The sequence below is a fragment of the Symphodus melops genome (genome assembly GCF_947650265.1).
Source record: "Symphodus melops genome assembly, chromosome: 22".
Classification (NCBI taxonomy): Eukaryota; Metazoa; Chordata; class Actinopteri; order Labriformes; family Labridae; genus Symphodus; species Symphodus melops.
In genome coordinates, this window is record NC_136712.1 from 3,418,554 (window position 1) to 3,435,980 (window position 17,427).

General features: G+C 41.8%; 2 protein-coding genes across 5 annotated transcripts in view; one reads left to right on the forward strand and one right to left on the reverse strand.

Moving 5' to 3' along the window:
- The first annotated feature begins 10 nt into the window (after window positions 1–10).
- Window positions 11–6,111, forward strand: LOC306817993 (endoplasmic reticulum-Golgi intermediate compartment protein 2-like). 2 transcript variants are annotated; one of them, XM_079335310.1, is made up of 14 exons: window positions 11–109; window positions 2,656–2,790; window positions 2,879–2,987; window positions 3,131–3,177; window positions 3,284–3,351; window positions 3,457–3,497; window positions 3,681–3,782; window positions 3,964–4,059; window positions 4,162–4,217; window positions 4,495–4,593; window positions 4,773–4,870; window positions 4,979–5,141; window positions 5,637–5,716; window positions 5,786–6,111. In XM_079335310.1, exons 2-14 carry the CDS (start codon window positions 2,682–2,684, stop codon window positions 5,864–5,866), a joined length of 1,149 nt encoding a protein of 382 aa, XP_079191436.1. In that variant the 5' UTR covers window positions 11–109; window positions 2,656–2,681; the 3' UTR covers window positions 5,867–6,111. The 2 variants fall into 2 exon arrangements, with proteins under 2 accessions (XP_079191436.1, XP_079191435.1); XM_079335309.1 differs by lacking the exon at window positions 11–109 and adding an exon at window positions 1,634–1,807.
- Window positions 6,112–6,647: 536 nt separating this feature from the next.
- The window catches only part of LOC306817986 (fatty acyl-CoA reductase 1), a 41,977-nt gene continuing 31,197 nt past the window's right edge, over window positions 6,648–17,427 (reverse strand). Inside the window, exons 5-14 of one of the 3 annotated variants that reach the window (XM_079335294.1) lie at window positions 16,801–16,978; window positions 15,318–15,362; window positions 15,113–15,231; window positions 13,850–13,879; window positions 12,189–12,256; window positions 10,095–10,266; window positions 9,872–10,001; window positions 9,374–9,501; window positions 8,928–9,030; window positions 6,648–8,849 (exon numbers count right to left, since the gene is read on the reverse strand). In XM_079335294.1, coding sequence (XP_079191420.1) covers window positions 8,820–8,849; window positions 8,928–9,030; window positions 9,374–9,501; window positions 9,872–10,001; window positions 10,095–10,266; window positions 12,189–12,256; window positions 13,850–13,879; window positions 15,113–15,231; window positions 15,318–15,362; window positions 16,801–16,978 — 1,003 coding nt within the window. In that variant the 3' untranslated portion in view covers window positions 6,648–8,819. Of the gene's footprint in view, window positions 9,031–9,373; window positions 9,502–9,871; window positions 10,002–10,094; window positions 10,267–12,188; window positions 12,257–13,849; window positions 13,880–15,112; window positions 15,232–15,317; window positions 15,363–16,800; window positions 16,979–17,427 lie in introns of all 3 variants that reach the window. The other 2 variants (XM_079335292.1, XM_079335293.1) reach the window with 2 other exon arrangements.

Genomic DNA, 17,427 nt, shown 5'->3' on the forward strand with positions numbered 1-17,427 from the left:
CACCGCTGACGTCAATTTCCAAATTGTTCATTTCCATCTGGTTGTGTGGGCAAACTTTTTTTTTTCTGTAACAAAGGAATGACATGTTACATGTTTTGAGGAGAAACTGGTAAGTTTGAAACGAAATGGAAAACCTTTGTGAGTGAATGTTCCTAAAAGTGTTATATAGCATGTTAGTCCATAAATGTATCACAAACGTATATCTTGATATATTTCAGTATTTATTTTTTTCTATAACAACTGATTTCAATTTGTTACATCTTCTGAGAATTTGAATAAAAACGGTTAATTTAATTTCATTATCTGTTAAAAACATAATTAAACTTAAATATGATCTCCGGAGACTGACACAATTTAAGTACCTGCATCCCTGTTTGCAGCATCAAGGTCAATCTTTTGAATAAATACGCTCATGCAGCATTTCTCTTTTTTGTTTTCTAGCAACTTTCATTTTCTTTTTTTTTCTGTTAACCAGTGTGGGAGTCACTCACTGCAAAGTCAGATTAAAACCAAAACACCAGTCTCAGCAGTGGTATGTCTCCATGGAGCGTGTCTGACATACCCTACGTGCTTATGTGGTGAATAGCAATGGGACCACCGACCCACAGCTTGATCTGTGAGCTGACAGCACCCATCCCCCAACACGCCCATCTGTGCAGCTCTGCATAGAAAAGCAGCATGGGTGCACGCAGAGACATACAAGCACCCAAATACAGAGATGACGCACGTGATTCTCCTCGTTCAGCTGCAGATCTCATCGCACTCTAATTTTTTTTAGAGAATAGCAAGGTGTAAACATCTCCTTTGTCTTCAGGGTGATAATAGCAGCCCACATCTCTAGTAGATCATTATCACATCAGGTTTTCCCACTTGTCATCCTTGAACAACTTTATGTCTGGTGTGCAGATCCACATGTTCTGTGAACACTCCTCCTGGAAGTCAAGTATCCCTTTTAAGTTCATGTTTCTGAGGATGGGTTAGTGTTACTGCTGATGAATGGCCTTGAACAACTTCTCCAGGATGAATACTGTGATCTGTTAGTGCGGAACAAGTGCGTTTAAACATCCTTAAAGCATTACACGTGTATTACTACCGAGTGAAAAACATCCACTCAAAACAACAATTGAAACCTCACTGACGCGTGAAAGTGAAACATAAACTGGTGAACAAAGCAGTTGATTTGTTGTTGTTTTTGCAATTAGTGTGTAAAATGCACGTGCGTATCAGTCAATCAATCTTTAGTTGTATTGCTCCAATCCACAACAAATTTCATCTCAAGAAGCTTCTGGCATATTTGTTATATTATTGACAAAGACCCAACAGTTATCCACATCATGAGCACAGCATTTAGCAACATTCAGCAAAGCTACAGTGGCAAGGAAAAAAAACTCTTTAAGAGGCTAAAGAGACAGAGAATAAAACAACATATAATTAGCCTTCCCTAAAACAAATACTTCAGATCAATACATGAGGTAATACCTTTATTATTTAACTATCTATTTGTTTAAACACTTCAGGTGTCGCCTCATTTGCGTGATTACACAAACAAAAAGTGTTTCAGCGCCATCTCCTGTCCGAACAGCGACGTTGCTCGCTGCGCGTTCCCGGTGAAAGGGAGCGCGCACGCTACGTACTCGTTTACGAGACGATTCACCCAAACAAGGAAGAGAACGCGCTCGCGCTCGCGTCATGGTGGAATCATCATCATGGTGTACGAACATTTTATTTTCAAAACAGCTATAACTTGTGGAGCATATCTTTCAAGAACACCATCCTCGACTTAACACCTGAATAGATGAGAGACGAGGTAAGAGGAATATTTAATAATAATAATAATAATAATTAACTGTGCTGCTTTGGGCCGTCAGTCAGAATCCAATCACTTCAGAAAACATCTGTTCATACTGTTTCATACTATTTAGTTTCGTTCATGCCGACTTTGCTGCTTTGTTTGTAATGCATTAAAAACTATGTGCATACCTTATTATTGTCATACTAAAAACCCTTTAACATGCATTATGGTGTTCATGTGAAATTAGTGCATCAGTATTTGACATCTTCATAGGGCCATTTGATTGCATGCATATTGATTAATATGCATCTTATTTTATCAGATGCCGTTGTTGTGGTTTAAATAATGACCGTGTTGTCTCAAAGTCGCCTCTTAACATGGTCTCCTTTTCATTCATAACACCGGTAATAACAGAAAAACAATGCTAGAAAGGTTTATGGATTTATGTGGTAAAAAACCTGTGGTGATCCACTGTTATTTTACTGACAATATCAATATTATGTTTGAAACAACAACACAAAATAACGTTATGAGAAGGCTGATGTAATAAGGGTGCAATACACATTCATAAACTTCAATAAAACAAAATAAATACTGAACTGTTTTGAATGGATCTCATTGAGTGTTTGCAGACACTTGAAAACAGTTTTAATGTTTAGTAAGAAATAAAATGAAGAAAGCCTCTCTGGATGACTTCACATCTGCAAAAAACAAAACAAAAACAAAGAATTTTGCCTTACTTGGCGAATTCTTTGTATTTCTGAAATTAAAAATATTGAAGTTGTTGATTGTCGATATGGGTCCTGACACAATAGTTTGTGTGTGCGTGTGCGTGTGCGTGTGTGTGCGTGTGTGTGTTGGAGGAGGTGGACAGCAACCCTGAACCGGAATGATGCGGCGTCTATCCCGAAAGAAAGCTTTGAGCTTGGTGAAGGAGCTGGACGCCTTCCCCAAAGTGTCAGAGAGCTACGTGGAGACCTCGGCCTCAGGAGGAACAGGTGGGTCAATATCTTTAAAAACAACAACAACAGGACAGTAGCAACGTTAATCTATTACAGCTACAGCAGTGTTCTGTCTCCTCCACAGTGTCCCTGATAGCTTTCAGTGCAATGGCACTCCTGGCTTTCTTTGAGTTCTTCGTCTATAGAGACACCTGGATGAAGTATGAATATGCAGTAGACAAAGATTTCTCCAGGTAAGCTCATTCATAGAGGTATCACTATCACGTTTATTATTGCTCAACGTATTCCTTATATGTACTGTATATATTCACAATAGATGGCAGTAAATGACCCTGTGTCTGATAGTATTCTCCCTATTATTCTGCTTCATCGACAGTAAATTGAAAATAAACATTGATGTCACAGTAGCCATGAAATGCCAGCGTGAGTGTTCCACCCTTTTCTGTTGTTCATGTAAATAAACATTTCAATAAACTGGAGAGACATTTTGAAATGTGATCCCATTCAGACTTTTCACCTGTGATTGCAGATGTTGGAGCAGATATTCTGGACCTGGCTGAGACCATGATCACATCCAATGGCCTCCAGTATGAGCCTGTGAGTAAAGCAGAAGTCTGGCGACATGATTTCAGGTTTCATCCTGTATGAGGTTTTTTTGTGCCCTCACACAACTGACTCTTGTCTCTTTGTTTGTTTGTTCAGGCCATATTTGATCTGACCCCCCAGCAAAGACTGTGGCAAAGGTAGGCAACTTTGCTTTTGATTCTTTGTTCTTTTAAAGATGATTCATGAACCCGTTTTCAAAGTGCTCAGTTTAGCAGCAGACGAAAAACTCGTGTGACTTCATTCCAGCTGGTTTTTTTGTCTTGTTTTTTTTAACACATACGACTAGCTCCGACTGTGTGCTCTGTCTGTGTTGTCCTCAGGACGCTGAATCACATTCAGGGTCGGCTGCGTGAGGAACACGCACTTCAGGAAGTCCTCTACAAATCTCTGCTCAAAGGGGGTCCGACGGCCCTGCCTCCACGGTCAGTGCCATATGTGCTAACGGACTGTGATTCAACTATTCTGTGATGTGTTCATTATCTTCACAAAAAGCAAAAAAAATACAGGAGTAAAATATTGAAACATTTTTTTTGCATTTATGTTTTCTGTTGACACAACACATAAATGTTTAATGTGTGTGTGTGTGTGTGTGTGTGTGTGCAGCGAGGGTGCATCGATAGAGCCGCTCAATGCCTGCAGGATACACGGTCACGTTTACGTCAACAAGGTGGCAGGAAACCTTCACATCACCGTGGGAAAGTAAGGTTTCCTCTGTCATAAAGGAGGCGTTTTCTGTGACTTTAACCATTTTATATTTTGATTCACAGACGTCTGATTGACATCAGTTCTCCTCTGTTTCAGGCCCATTCACCATCCTCAGGGTCATGCCCACATAGCAGCGTTTGTGAGCCACGATTGTACGTATCTGTTTTTACCCGTGTCTTAAGATAGGGGAAGGATAGTGATGTTGTTCAGCTACATTTTGCCAACGTATTGTACAGGGCATCTAAAACACTGAGTCTAGAAGCATCAATATTAGTATTAATGTTGCATTTGATACATTTAATAATTCACAAGTACTCTTCAGAGGCTTTCGAGGGCAGAGTAAACGTTCAGCGGTTCCACTCAGAGCGGCTTCAGTGATGCCTCACAGCCTTGATTGAACCCGAGCGTCCTCTCATCTTTGCTTTCCAGCGTACAACTTCTCCCACCGAATAGATCATTTATCTTTCGGGGAAGAGATACCCGGCATCATCAATCCTCTGGACGGCACCGAGAAAATCACCTTAAACAGTGAGTCACTGCTATTTTTTTTTAGAGTGAGGACGGAGAGGATAAAAAGAGAAGAAGAACGAATGCTGGGTTGTGACATTGATTGAATGTTAAGTCACTCGTTTCCTTCTCGAAATTAATTCAAAAACCTAAATGAAAGAGATTATTCACCCAGTATTCCTTCACCGTGTTTACCACAGATAACCAGATGTTCCAGTACTTCATCACAGTGGTTCCAACCAGACTGAATACATACAAGATATCAGCAGACACACACCAGTTTTCTGTGACTGAGCGGGTAATTTAATCATACACCACCGTGCTTTACAAAACAATCCAGTGCCATACCATTAAAGCCAAGGGGAACCTAGAAAGATGCCAACCATCATCCTGTTTTGTGTCCAAGGAGCGGGTGATTAACCACGCAGCGGGCAGTCACGGGGTTTCCGGCATCTTCGTGAAGTATGACACCAGCTCTCTGATGGTGACGGTTAGCGAGCAGCACATGCCTCTGTGGCAGTTCCTGGTGCGGCTTTGTGGCATCGTCGGGGGGATATTCTCCACTACAGGTAAGTCTGGTGCCAACTGCAAGACAATTGAGGTCATATTCATTTGTTTCAACTTTGGCGCCCCCCTGTGGACAAAGCACTACATTTTCTCTCGTTGCTGAACTTTCCTCGTACATACAAAAAAAAAAAGTTTCTACTGCTTCGTTTTAACTGTCAAATGCATCACCTGCTGCTGAAAATGTCAAAAACGCCGTTTCTTCAGGGTGCTGTACTCCTTCACATCTGACACCCAACACCCTGCAGTGAAAAGACATCCAAATTAAAATTAGCCAATCCTGTTGATTTTGGCATTGTAGGCTTAATAAAAAGGCATCAATATTCATTTCAGTCTGTTTCAAAACCAGTGGAAAAACTCAACACAAAACTTGACAATACATAAGACGATCATATAGGAAGAACTAAGGCAACTCAAATCAAAGTAAAACACCTAAATACACCCAATTATTTGAATCAGTGATGTAATCGAATTGCTGTGCTCCTCCTCTCTCCTTGAAGGCATGCTCCATGGGCTTGTTGGCTTCTGTTTCGATGTCATCTGCTGTCGCCTCAAACTTGGGGTCTATAGGCCCAGAGAGGTGAGTCATTACCGTCAGTGTAGATCTCACTGTGGAGGAGATCTCTTACCCGTCTTGTGTTCCTCCCAGGATGTGCAACTCCAAAACCAGATGAACAATGTAAACAACCACCAGACTCCTCTGCTGGCTGAAGATGTCCCCCAGGAATAGCTGTTCTGCAACCTGCCTTCTGCATGTTTTAATGGCGAGGAGGCGACCAAACAGGTGTCGCAGCTTTCTCATCCCACCACCAGAGGATATCCTGTGATCTCTACACCATTGTTCCGTGTATACACTACTGTAATTTTTTGATTCTCTACATCACCCTATGTCATGAAGATGTGATTTTCTACTGAAAAAGCGAAGCTGTCTATTAAAACATTGTGCATTAAGAGCCTTGCAACATCTGTGCCCGATGACTGCTGTCCTGGATTTCTCTCAAATAATTATTTCCTGTTTTAATTTTTGATTTAGTTCGTCACTTCAGAAGTTCTATAAGCTTTCTATCTCAGCAGCACATAACGCCCTACCATCTTTGGCGTTCGTATCATTATCCACGATTAAAGTTAAGATATCCATTCACCAAAGAAATACTGGTAGAGTTTTTGTACACGTTCAGGAGGTGAAGTTAAAATTAAACGTTCAGCAGCACACAGTTTATTTCAAACAAACATTTAGCAGACGACATGAGAAAGTATTGAAATAATAATTCTGTCCACGGTCGACGTCCACTTGTCGGTGAGAGATGCTCCAGCTCGGGGCGCTAACAGTACTTTGCATTTGGTTTGCAAATGTAATCAAACAGACACGGAGAAGCGTTTAAGTCCTCAACTGCTTTCAACGGCCATGTTGTGCTGGGAAAACAACCCACCAGTTAAACAAACAGGCTTTCTGAAAGACTTCTTTATCCCCCTTAAATGAAGATGACTGGAAACAGGATTAAACAACAGACTTGAGCTTTGCATAAACATTTATTTAGTTTCGTCCCTTTTCCTCCCATAAAGGCTCATAGCTGTTATGCATTTGTATTCTGTCAAGAGTCGAGCCTTGCAGCAAACAACGCTGTACACAGTTTTCTCGTTGGTTTAGTAAAAATCAGACGTGCCTTTCACACTTTAACACTTTTGGTAGATCTGTGGGAAGCTCTGTGGTGGAATCCTGTGCAGACACTCACCAAGCAAAAATTAACAGTCAAATACAACTTTTTGGTAGTTTAGAAGAATAATATGTAGTTCAGCTATTTACAGATCTTTCAAACAAGGGTAAGGATGTATTAGCAGTAGGGCCTTTCGTACCTCGTTTATAATCTTGCACTTCTGTGATTTAGGTCCAAACGATATTGGTCACACATCTTAAAAATAGGAGTACATCTCCCCATTAGTAAGGTATGGTGTTGCCCAAGGCTCCATACTTGGCCCCTTACTTTTTTACAATTCTTTTAAGCCGAATTAATTTGGTCTACCTAAACAATAAATACATGTTCCTTCCCAGCCATTTTAAACCAAGTATCCAGAGGCCTGCCTCAAGAAGGATTAGATATCTTCAGTTAATGGTTCTTTCATCTTCTCAACTACATTTCACACTTTCTTCAGTTCTTCCGATATTTTATTTTTAGGGAACTCCAAGGAACTTTCAAACCATTTGAAAGGGAAAATGTGATCAAAGTTTGTTATCCATTGATTAGAGATTTGCCATCCTGGTTTGGATCCAAAGCAGAGTTGCAACTTGAATGTCTCAACCAGATGGTGAGAGAAGTGTTCAACGTTTTCTGGCTGTTAAAAATGGATGGCCACCACTGTAGCTCGGTTGAAGTCAAGGCAAAAAAACTGTAACTGGGTGATCTCCATATTTTCTCTCAACTACAAGCTTGGTCCCCAATATATACAGTATCTAAAACCACTGACACAACACCTTTTTATCTGGACTCAGTCCATGGAGGTTTTGGTTTTGGAATTAGCTACACCATTGGACCTTTGAGAATCAATTTGTTCTGTTTTGCATGTTTGACTATTCCAACTTCATGTACTGTAACCATTTCCCTTCTATGGCAGCTATTTGACAGCCAGCCATCCAAAGAAAGAGAGGAGCACTTCTTTGAAATACCTTTTGGGCTTTTGGTTGAGTTTGTCTTCTTTGAAAACACGGACTTGGTTTGGGAAGTATTGGGAGACACTGTACAGTAAGTGACACAGGGCTATACAAATAAACTCAAACTCTGATGTACTCTTATTTATATATAATACACTGCCAAGGTCTACCACATGTATCAGACTAGCCTTTGACGCAAGTATAAAGATGTAAAAGTAGTAAACTTAGTTTCAGTACAAACTGCTGTACAAACAGGCAAAAAGTGGATGAGCATTCAAACACACCAGGTTTATGTTCAGAGACAGATTGATGTTATCATTTGTGATCGTTAATACAGTAACTGATGACCTTGACAGCAGGAAAAATCTGTGTTTTGGTAAATGTAGTGATGCAGTAGTCTGTGTGGTCAGATTATGTTTTCATACTGGTCTCAATGATCTGTGGATTGGCCATGAGATGTTTAAACAACCATTTTTGGGTGTAATCTTAAAAAGGCAGTAGATACACGTAACGTGAAACATACAGATACCCAAATCCCCAGCGTATCAAAGAAAGGAACTGGATACCCCCACAGTAAAAACAAACAAACAAACAAGAGACCCCAAATAATCTTTTAGAAATCGTCCTCCACCGAAGCACTGCCATATTTCAAGTATGAAAAAAAAAATCATCACAAGGCAAGGCAATGTACTGAGATTCAAGAGGATGGAAACGATGACATGGAGGTGAGAATGGAAGTCACACAAAAGGCTTATTGTTGCATATATAATTGGCCACTTTAAGAAGACGAAAACGGTAGGTACAAAATATATGACGACTCTTTCTGGGACGGAGTGTGGTGACTGAACTGTGCAGAAACCGATGACAGATTTCCAAACTAAACAAATAATTCATGGCTAGAAGATCTCTTTTTTCCCCCCTCTCTTCTGAGTGCTTCACTCAACCGCAGCCCCAGCCTTTAAGATGCGCCCTGCTTATCCACAGAAAACAAAGTTGGATTTTAAGAGTCTTCTGTCGATGGCCAGAGTCTCAGGTGTTACTCAAGGTGGTGGTGGGGGGCTGCCATCTGTTGTTTGAGGAAGACTCAATTGGTTAAGGTGCTGGATGCGCGGAAGTAGGAGAGGAACTTGAAACAGAGGCTCACCACAAAGTACCAGATGTTTCTTGCCATCTGAGAACGAGCGATAAACACCCTCCAGATGAAAACGACTAACACCGTGTTGAAGGTGTAACGAATGTTCCTCAGCCTGGGAAAGAGGGGAGGAGAGAGGAGACAGAACATCATGTTGGAGCCATTAAGAACAGACACGACGGAACAAAGATCAAATATGTACATTTCATCAAACCCAACAAAGCTTAGAAACTCATTTTTGCTTGTATTTTTTATCATGTAGTTCTATCGTGGATCCTAACCACATACTTTTTATTTTTAAGCATTCACTTTTGTACTAATAGTCACCTTCAGTGCTTTGTGTTGTCATTTATAAAATGTAATAACAGTATCAACTGATCATTGCCTTCACAGCTCCACAAGATGGCAGTACTGTTTTTTTTTTTTTAACACTTTGTTGTGTTGTCTTATGGACTTACTTCCTCAGATGCTGCCTGGCAGCAGGAATGTCGGACATGTCTTCATTCAGGACGTACTTCTTGGTGCCGATGCAGTAGTTGTCAATGTACTCGGGCCAGTTCAGCTGGCGTACATCGAAGTTAAAGCTCTGAAAAAAAAGAAAGACAATCAGAAAGGTGTTGGGGGTGGGGGGGGGGGTGGTGAAAACAAAGCTATAGTTAAATTTGTACATACACATTTGTAAACATGTCAATACCGCTCTCGCTCACTAGATGGAGCAACTGAGCTTTTTGTAATAGTAAAAGTAGTTGCAGCACAATATGAACTTTCGCGGAAGCAAGTTCAGGTTAGGTGTCTTGTTCTTGGACACATCAAACATGTGGCTGCAGGAGCTGGGAATTGAACCCCCAACCTTCTTGAGAGACGGACGACTCCACCAACTGAGCCACAGCAGCCCTGTGTGGCTTTATAGAAAATGTAAATAGTAGAATATTTGTCATGTATGTGGATAAAGTTACCTTCTTGTCCTCTGGGGTTAGCTGGCTCATCAGCATGCTCAAGTTGTCAGAGTTCCACTCCCAGTCCTGACTGCTGAAGTACTCCAGCAGACTGATGGCCTTGTGCAGGCGGTCAAAGATGCGCATCATCCTAGAGAGGGAGCGAGAGACAGATGGGGGGTGTCAGAGGTTTGTAAACAGCTTTCTTTAATAACGAGGTACGACAGGGAGCAGAGAGTCTCACTGCGGCTTTTGTCCGGAGAAACGCAGGAAGAGGTCGTAGATGAGAGCGGGGAACTTGTGGCTGACCAGGATCCAGTACTGGTAGATCAGGTAGTTGGAGGTGATGTTGGCGTTGGGTCTGCGGAAAGCCTGCTCCAGAGGGTTCCTCTTGAAGGATGACATCACGTGGTGTTCTGCAGACAGGGACATTTCAGGCATTAATTGAGTCTTAGTCTTGTATTCTTTGTTTGAATAAGGAAAAGACTAAATAAGTTAAATTCAGTGATTGAAATGAAAATGAAATATTTTCACATTTCATTTCATATTTTCAGTGAAAAAAAAGAGTCTGGAAGCAGAAAGTTGTTTTCACAAGTTTTCGAAGACAAACAAGGAAGTTTAGTATTTTTGTTTATGTGACGTGTGTTGAATGTGATGTTAAACTTTGAGAGTATATATTTGATCAAAGTGTGGCTCTCAAAATCAAGTTTTTTCAAGTGATTTTGAAAACCCCATGTCATCACCATCCACTGGCCAACAGTGAGCACAGATTGCAGTTTGTTGACATGGATCAGGACTTCCAGGAACCCTGGACGGCATTAATCATAACGCAATTTTGAGCTCTGGCTATCGGGGGAATATCAGGCGGGAAAAAAACCCCCAGCTCCAAAGAGACTTCCCCAGCCGTGCAGCGCAGTCCGGCCCAACCTCCTCCTTCTCCTCCAAAAGCAGCAGCCATACAGGGATACTGAGAGCAGCCATGTGACTATAGACATTACATCACACAGCACCGAACTAGGCTTGGCACTGGTTTGTTTCCATGGCAACAGATATATGACGGTTTGCTAGGGCCCTAAAATGACCAGATCCGAGGTGACAGCCGGCTGTGGCCTGGCCCCTTGCAGACTGGTTTGGAGAATTGCTGCTGACCTTGAGCTGCCCTTGAGGCTTCCGACGTGTCTTTTCAATTTCAAATTTTAATCCGCAGGTTTCAGATTAGCTTCATTCCTACTTTCTCATTCGGACCAGTGGAATTAGAGTACATTTTTCTGCTTTCATAACAGGGAGTTGTAGCGATGCGACCTAATCCAGCCACGAGCCATCTGGTAGCAATTTTCCTCGGTTAATAGAGCATGTTTGCTAATCTGAGAGGAAACGAGGGGAAAGAAGAGGGTCTCTCGCCATCCTGCCAGCCTGACACGCACAGACCCTCTAATCCTGCTGTGTGTGATGAGTGCTGGGACGGAAACAAAGACCGTTTTCTCTCTCTGTGTGTGTGGTGTCTTTGCTGCCGTCATGACCTCAAAATAAGAACAGCAATCACAAACTGCACAGAATCTGTGCACAGATTCATAGCTGCACATAAATTCAACCATGACTTTGCATAAACACAGAGACATAATGTTTCATTCCACATTTAGTTTGGTTTAAATGTCGTTCACCACGTCTACATCTTTAAAACAGCATACCTCATGGATTTAAACACATGCTTTACGTATTTAAACATGTTGTCTTCATGAATTAGAGTGCCTTAAATATAACTTTTCAATGCCTTCTCAATTCAGTCCGGTTTTTATAATTATTATTATTATTTTTATTTATTTATTTATTTCGGGCTTTTTTCAGCCTTTTATTGAGAGAGAGAGAGAGAGAGAGAGAGGCAGTGGATAGTGTAGGAAATCAGGGAGAGAGGGGAATGACATGCGGGAAAGGGCCTCAGGCTGGAGTCGAAACCCGGGCCGCCCGCGTGAGGACTATAGCCTCCATACATGGTGACGCGAGCGCTAAGATTCATCCTCTTGACACCATAAATGTCTACCAAGAATCAAAACAGTCCATCCTACAGTGATTGAAAACTATCATCAAAATAATTTTCCCTTTTCGTCCTGAAACCTAAAAAAGAAACTATATATGTTGGTAATGTCTCCAGCAGGTGGCAGACACTATCCATTGGATTGTCATCACAGACGTTATGTCACAACACTGGAGTTTTGATTTGTGATGCTGCTGAACATGAACCGCAACATAATGGGAAAACAGCCAAGTGGATGTCAACACCTACCTGCCGCGACAGGTTTATGTTTACGTGAGAGCAAGAGAGGACAAACTGTGTACGTACCGATCTCTCCCCAGTGGAACGGGTTGGTGCCGCCCGTCGTGCAGTTGTACACCAGCGCTGTTTTAGGCCTGCAAGGTTTGAGACACAAGAGTCACTAAATGCCAGAAAAATAAATCACATTAGTCTGTACTGGGAGAGCTATGAAACTATGCTGCTGATCAAAATGTGAAACCATAAAGTCCTGAAAAAGATGAGACGTTGTGTAAAAGTTAACTTGTCACAGAACGTAATCACTTGAAACACATTGAAACTCTTTACTCAATTGAAATAAAGCACAAAGACAGCAGGGTCGTGTTTACCACTCTGTTGCATCACTTTTCTTTTAACAACACTTTGAGCGTTTTGGAAGCAGACGAGACCGGTCTCTGGCATTTTTTAAAAGTGGATAGTTTCACCATTCTTGCTTAATGTAGGACTTCAGCTAGCTCAGGGTCTCTTTTGTGTTAGTAACACTTCATTATGTTCCAGACATTTTACACGAAGGCCACTTTATCAGCTGGACTTTATTTTGGAGCCATGCTGTTGTCATACCTCCAGGATGTGGTTTGGCAATGTTTTGCTGAAATAAGAAAGAACTTCGCCGAAAAAAGAAGTCGTCTAAAACCTGTTTGAAAAGTTCAACTTCAACAGAGCCTTCAGAAATGTGCAGATAACCCACCGCCATACCATCACAGCTGCTGGCTCTTGAACTTTGCACTGATAACATGCGGGACGATCCTTCTTCTCCTAATCCCAGAGAACGGGGCGGCCATGGCTTCTAAAAGAGGAAGTCTAATTTGGACTCGTCAGACCTCTGGACAGTTTCCCACTTTGCCTGAGTCCATTTAAAATGAGTGTAGACTCGGAGGAGGAAGAGACTTGTTGGGATATTTTAATGATATTATGAATGTAGATGATGAAACCCTCAGATTCTTTGCAATCTGATGTAAAAAAAACATCCTTTTGGAAGTGGTCCACTTACTGCACAGCCTGCACCGTCTTCCACAGAGATGTGAACCCTTCCCCCTCTTTACCTCAGAAAGACTCAGCCTCTCTGAGAGGCTCTTATGAAACCAAAATCATGTAACTAAACTTACTAACTTTGAGATGTTCCAACAGGGTTTTTTTGGGTTTTTTTTAAGTTTTGGCTTTTTATGCCTTTACTGTAGACAGGACAGTGGATAGAGTCAGAAATCAAGGAGAGAGAGAATATGAGGAAGGACACGCAGGAAAGGAGTCACAGGTCAAATTCGTCCACTTGGAAGCCTCTGTACGTGGGGCGCATACTCTAACCACTGGGCAACCAGCACCCAAAGCAGGTGGTTTTTTTTAAGGATTTAATAAATGTTCCCACCTTTTGTTTCCTTTGCACTAACTTTTTAAAACAAGTTGCAGACATCTAAATCAAACAGTTTCATTCAGTCATTTCACATGTTGTCTTTGTGCTTTTTTTTTCAAATCAAACAAGGGGTTTAGATGTTTCAGAATCATCACTTCCTGTTTTCATTTTACACAACGTCCCAACGTCTTGGACTTGAGGATGTGAAAAACCTGTTGAAAACAAAGCACTGAGTGTAACTCTTTCTACGACACCACATGCAGACCTTTGAAGAGTGCTGACAAAAAAAACCAACATAACATCGAGGCTGAGAAACGGAGAGATTCCCCTCCTAAATACTTAACTTATATTTTGCTTTCTGTCTCTTTTCCTTCTGAAAATAAGTACAGGTTGTCAGGCACATGGACACAAGGTATAATCACATAGCACATGGCAATGTTGACTCATCATTTCACATGTCAGAGAAGAGCTCTGCCCAGACTCTTTCTTGGTTTCAATGCCTCAAATATCTTCGATGTTAAAAGTCAACTCGTCAATTTCCTCTCCGACAATTAATTCCTTTATTTATTCTGTCCTTCGGGGAGTTTTAATCATCTTTTAACATCGTTGTTTTATTGCTGCTCACGGCAGAAATCCATAAACAGCCCACGACTCCAACAAATATCAGGATTTTCTTTTCGTCTCTAATAATGATAATATAACGTAATAATAATCTCCAGCTCATTGTCATAAGCTTGCTTTTAAACTTTTCACAAAAACACTTTCTCAGATTTTCTAGAATAACTTTACAGAGTTTCCTACACAGCACAAACAGACTCGACCTGGAAAAGTCACCTTAATATACTTACGGACCATATTCGCATTTTTGCTCTTTTTTAAAAAATCTGTATATGATCGATAAACTTGTCGACTAACTGCACTGGCTTTTTCACAGCTCACCTGTAGCGACTGTATGCTTTACAGGGAGAGAGAGAGCGAGAGAGTGTGTGTGATGTCTAAAATTAAATATGAACATCCTAATAATGTTGATGCAATCGTTCTGAGGAGACTCACCTGTTGTGAAAACACAATCGTGTGTGAAACTTTTGAATTTTTTGTGACACTTCAAAAAATCAACTCCTTTTGTTTTTGCTCTTATTTTGATAGGATAGTGGATAGAGTCAGAAATGAGGGGAGAGAGAGAGAGAGTGAGGAATGACACGCGAGAAAGGAGCCACGGGTCGGACTTGAACCCGGGCCGTCCGTTTGGACCACTTTAGGGGACCTGAAGGTACCTAACCACTAAGCCAGCAGCACTCCTCTGTAATGTAAGTCTGATGAAGACTGTCAAAGGAGCAGAGTGAATGTGGATATGAGAACTGGCAGAAAAACAAGAAGAGCCAATTTAAGTCGTTTGTGATGAAACACTAAAATAAGTAAGATAATTCATAAATAATCTTACTTGAATGAAAGACTTCAGCAGGCTACGTTTTTCAAATGAGAAGGATCTCTTCCTCATTTAAAGCTCACTCTTACTCCCTCCACTGGAGCTCATTTTATTTATACACGTGAACTCATCCTTAAAGAACAGGAAACCTCATCAGGAATCTCTTCCTCCAGCACTAACCTGTGCACAGCGGTGTACCAGCCAGCAGCCAGGGTGAGGTTTATGACCACGTCGACGGGGATCAGGTCAGCCACTGCGTCATTGTTTGCTCTCATTGTGCGTAAGATCCCTTTCCCAGCCTGATCACAGAGCGAGAAAGGCACAGACTTGTTGTATTTCTGAGTTGAAAAGCTTTCGTTTTCAAGAGAAACATTTTGACACTTACAGCGATAAAGACTCCACTCGGCCCGTTGAAGTTGTCGATCCAGCCCTGAGGTGTGAAAACAGAGAACACGAGTCACTTTATAGACATTAAGTTATAGATCCAAACACGTGTGAGGGGTTATGTGCACTGACTCAGCCGCTCGGGGTTGTGTTTTTTTTTTTTAATGTGATAAGGGGGGAAAGAAGAGACCGGGCAGTGATTGTCGATTTCAATTAGAGTCCATTAAAAATGGATGAAAGCACTGGTTATGGACTGCTGCAGCTTCCTCTGGGCGGGACGGGGGAGTCATTATGTGGTCTTGTCCCGAGTCTAATAACAAAAATATGCTCTGCTGCTGATAAATTGCATGAAGGGACAGGCCTCAGGTGTTTTTTTAGCAGCACAATATGTCTGTGGCTTCATGCCAGAGGACAATGGCACCGAGATCGACCATTACATTGATATTTGGGCATCACATATATATTGACTAAACTACTGCAGAGAGGGAGTTCAAATCTGGCAGATCTGGATGCATATTGCGGTTGTAAACACATCTACATAAACATATAAATAAGCAGTCCCAGCCCCCCCCCTCCCCCTCCCCCTCCCCCCACGCCTCACAGCTCCTACTGGCACGAGCTGCCAGAGTGATTGCGTGGCCAAGCGTGAGCGAGGCCGTTTGAAGAGTCGCTGCCAGGCCGAGCTCACAACTGAAGGGCTGAGCGCGGAGCCAGGAGTCACGGCGTGCGTAAACAAAGGCCGACACTTCCTGATGCAACACATACAAGTGTTTCCAGTATGCGTCTGGTATGTAGCGGTATTTGCGAACATGTAAAGGAGATCTCTGATCTTGACGATGACGATATTAAAGCTCCTGTGTTTTTTTTTGTTTTTTGTTTAAATGTGCTCATCAGATATTTAAAATAAGGCAGGATGAGTTTTTTTGTTATTCGTCAAACGCCCACAGGGGGCGCCAAAATCTTGAGCTTTAATAGCAGAATCAAGAAACATTCAAAAGAGACAAGAAGAGTAAATGAGCCTTGAACTCATGCGAACTGAGTGATTTTAAAGAAACCTAAATATTACACAGGCGGCTTGACTGAGTGAAATCTCCGAGCAGCCCTCCACATGAACTTGTCTGCACTCTTCACCCTCTGACCGGACATTCACAGAGTCGATGTTAATCTGCTCTCAGAGTCCAATTTCTCTCCTCTCCTCCACCCTCAACTTTCCTGTCCCAGCTGCTGTTAGACGACTCGGTTCAGTCCTGCAAGATATCATCCACTTTGCTGTAATCCTCGCGCCAATTACGATTTAATCCACATGAAGCCAGCTCGGACCTGTGCGGGGTCACGTCAATCGTTATCTTAATTCCACTGGTTACTGCCACAAGTGCCGCTCACATGATGAGATACTCCCCCCCCCAAAGGTTTGTTATAAAAAACAGAAGAAGCAGACGTGTATTTTTAGTGAAATGCATAAAAAAGCATCCAAGGGGACTCACAGGAAACGGCTCCTGCCAGCTGGCTCCCACTATGGAGGGTCTGATGATGGCGATGTTGAGTTTGTCCTGCTCCTGCTGCACCACGCACTCAGCCAGCGCTTTGGTGTAGGTGTACGTGTTGGGTCGGTCGCCAATGAGCCGTGGAGTGATGTCACGCACCATGCCGTCGTCCATCCACCTGAAGAGGCAAATGAAGGGCTCAGACAGAGAGAGGCAGCGTCCACGCTGCGGGACTGAAGTCGCTCATCAACAAGTTTCACATTTCATGTCTTAATGACGTTGGATAAAGCTTTACAGGCCCCTTCATTTAATGAGACTGACTGCCTTAAGTGATCGTCTCAATTACTCCAAAGTAGGCGATGCATCGTTTGAAAATGTGAAATAATTTTGATCAGCGGCAGAGCAAGACATGAAAATCAGGAAACATGCTCCTGCTTGTCAATTTTCATGCGATATGGATCTTATTAAATCTTAAATAACCTCTTCAACATCTCCTACAATCACTAAGTCCAATCTTAGATTGATTGATTGAGTTTATGTTTTGTTTATTGATTGTTTTTGTCAAAGTGTCTGTTGGTATTTAGAACAGCGCAACATAAAACACATGTATTTTTACTATTACTAATA